The sequence below is a fragment of the Apis dorsata genome, unplaced genomic scaffold, assembly GCF_000469605.1.
Source record: "Apis dorsata unplaced genomic scaffold, Apis dorsata 1.3 scaffold_741, whole genome shotgun sequence".
Lineage (NCBI taxonomy): Eukaryota > Metazoa > Arthropoda > Insecta > Hymenoptera > Apidae > Apis > Apis dorsata.
The window spans coordinates 206,604-209,616 of NW_006263902.1; the positions used below are offsets into that span (position 1 = coordinate 206,604).

At 21.3% G+C, this 3,013-nt stretch overlaps 1 protein-coding gene across 2 annotated transcripts in view; it reads left to right on the forward strand.

Annotated features, from left to right (window-relative positions):
• Nucleotides 1-3,013, forward strand: part of LOC102679760 (MAP kinase-interacting serine/threonine-protein kinase 1-like) — a 10,505-nt gene that overhangs the window by 2,992 nt on the left and 4,500 nt on the right. For both annotated transcript variants that reach the window (XM_031513815.1, XM_006622757.2), the window contains exon 2: nt 1,754-1,891. In XM_031513815.1, the coding sequence (XP_031369675.1) occupies nt 1,754-1,891 (138 nt within the window). The remainder of the gene's footprint in view (nt 1-1,753; nt 1,892-3,013) is intronic.

A 3,013-nucleotide genomic window follows, 5' to 3' on the forward strand; every position in this document is an offset into this window, starting at 1 on the left:
GGATGCAAATCGTAAAGGGTGTCGGTAAGGGTAACCCAAACAAAGAAAAGGGGGAAGGAATAAGAGAGAGAAAGAAAAAAGAGAGAAAGATGAAGAATCCTTGTATGTACGTTGAATTCGTTGCTACCCTTCTTTTTTAAAGGGAATAGTTTGTTCCAAAGAGATTTCAATATATTTGATCTCTTGGAAGATATTTTTTTTATTGATACAATAAATATATGTCAGTATAATTAACATTTCAATTCAAAGAAAATATAAAAAATTTTTCGGATTAAGAATTATTTATTATTTTCTATGAGAAAAACAATTTGTAGAAAGAAATCATTTAATTTCAAACTTTAAAACAAATTGAATTTTCATGTACGTTCTATTAAACGTTAAATAACTTCAAGCAAACATTCAAGAGGCAACGTAGTTTATTTATGTATAGTTGTTCCATTTGTTTATTTTGGTTTGTCTATTGTCACAGATTTTGCAAACGCGGTAATAATATTTTCGTACACGTATATCTCGCGTAAGATGGCGGCGTTCCTTTTCTGTGTCAGTCATTGAACTCTGAGCTCTCAATGCTCGGTTGTGTTGCTTCTTGCATTGCATTGCGTTGCATCGTCGATGCGAAACAATCAAAAGATACATTCATTCTCATCTAAATTACTATTTAATGTTGAAAAAATAATTAAAAAAATATGGAAAATAACTTTCATTTGATTGCATATTTTTTTCACTAATGAATATGAGTTTTTTATGTTAGAAGATTAAAACATGCATTTACCGGTTTTTTTTTCAAATTCATAATTTTGAACTTATGATAATCAACAATTAAGTTTGATAATAAATACAATGAAGATTGAAAATGGCCTAATCGTTACAATTTTTCTATTACTAAGTCGATCCATCTATTACATGTTTTATATATGCAATGTTTCTCCTTGTTAACTTACGCGACCAATTCATACACTTTCAATTCAATCGAATATGGCGGTCACGCGCGATTCTTTATATTTTATCGAATAATTTTTAAAATTCAAATTTTAAAAAATTTGTTTAATGTTTTTAACCACTCAGTTTATTTTTTTAATTTTGTAATAATATATATTTTTATAATAATATATATTTTTTCATTTGCGTTTTCGTTTACATATAAATTCATTGATTGAATTATTAGCAAATTGATATTGTTTCAATAATTTACAAGATTTATATATTTTAACAATATTTGTAATTTATGATTCATAGAAATTTCTAGCTTCTTCGAGAAAATGTATATCAATGTTATATAATTAATAAATCATAAATTAATATATTCATATATATATATGAACTTTTAAATTAAAAAAACAAATTAAATATACAATCATCCATAATATGATATAAATATTATTAATGTAAAGTGAGAAAACCTTATTTGAAATCAGCCAATGTATAGATAAATATGTACAAAAATAAANAAAATTTAAATTATTTTATTATTAAATTATTTTATTATTAAATTATTTTATATAATTATTATATAAATTATATTGTATATATTATATAATTTATATTGTAATAACAAAATATATTAGATTCCTATATTTAACTTTTCTAAATAAATAGATTCTTAATATTTGATTAATTATTTATTAATTATATCTATAATTTCATATTTAATAAAATCTTTAAAAAATCTTCTATTCATTTTTCTATATAGTTTTTATGTTTAATTGCAAAATTTTGTAATTATTTAAAGCATACATTGTTTTTTTTGTTTTAGAAGATGCAAATTGCAGAGATACCGTGAATTCCACGGGCGAATCTATGAGCGCGGTGCAAGCTCGACAAGAAGAAGCTAGGCGCAAAAGACGCAAGAAGAAACGTTCTGGATCATCCTTAATGTCTTCTTGCTTCCAAGGTAAAATTCAATATGAAAAGATTTTGTGTGTATGTTAAAAATTAAAAAATTCATATGCTCGTATATTGTGACAAATATGTATAACGAAGCATGAACAATATTGTAATTGTGTATCGTATGACGTTAATTGAATTATAAAAATATTTTTTATCAATAAACACAATTTAATATCTAATTTGTTTACAGATACTATAAACATTTATATTTATAATCATTACACAATACCTATAGATAATTATTACAATTTTTTAAGGTCTTTCAAAATTTTCTTATTGAGTTATTTTTAAATGTTCTAAAATTATGATTGATCGAATGATGTGAACTATGCGTTACATAAGAAAATCATCAAATAATATATTATCTATAGCAGATTATAAATTGTATTATAAATTGTTTTCGTGAATATACAATTGAGTTAAAATTAAATTAATAATGTCTCTCTTTTATAATTATTTTATTTAAATATATAATCTTGTACAAATTTAAAATTAATATTAAGATAATAATAATTCATTTAAGAAATTTATATAAATTATTGATTTAATATAATTAACCGCATGACTACTTTAATTTTACTTTTTAATACAATGACCGATCATTTTTCTATTTATTAGTCCGGTCATATAGAATATATTTTATGAAAAATTATATATTAATAAAAAAAAACAATTCCAATCAAGTTTTGATATGTATATATATTTATTATCATATTTTTAAATGACTTAATTATTAAAAAAAATTGGAATGCATGATGAAAATGTTAAAAATTAATTATAAGATATAATTACAATATAATTATTTAAAAATATTTTTGGATTCACAATGCATAATCAATTATTGATCAGTATTTATTTAATTTGTACTCTTCGTGAAATTATTTGAATAATAAATCATTTTTTTAAAAAAATTCCATCAAATTATAATCTTGTACAATAAAAATAGATGTGCATGAAAATGCATGTTGTTATATCTTAAAGATTAAAAAATAATTGGACATTAATTTTATCTATCAATATTATTTTTAGATTCTTATATGTCAATAAAAAGCATCATTTAATAATAAAATTGCAATAATAAAAATATAATTTCTATTTTTTTTTTTTTTTTTTTTTTTTTTTTTTT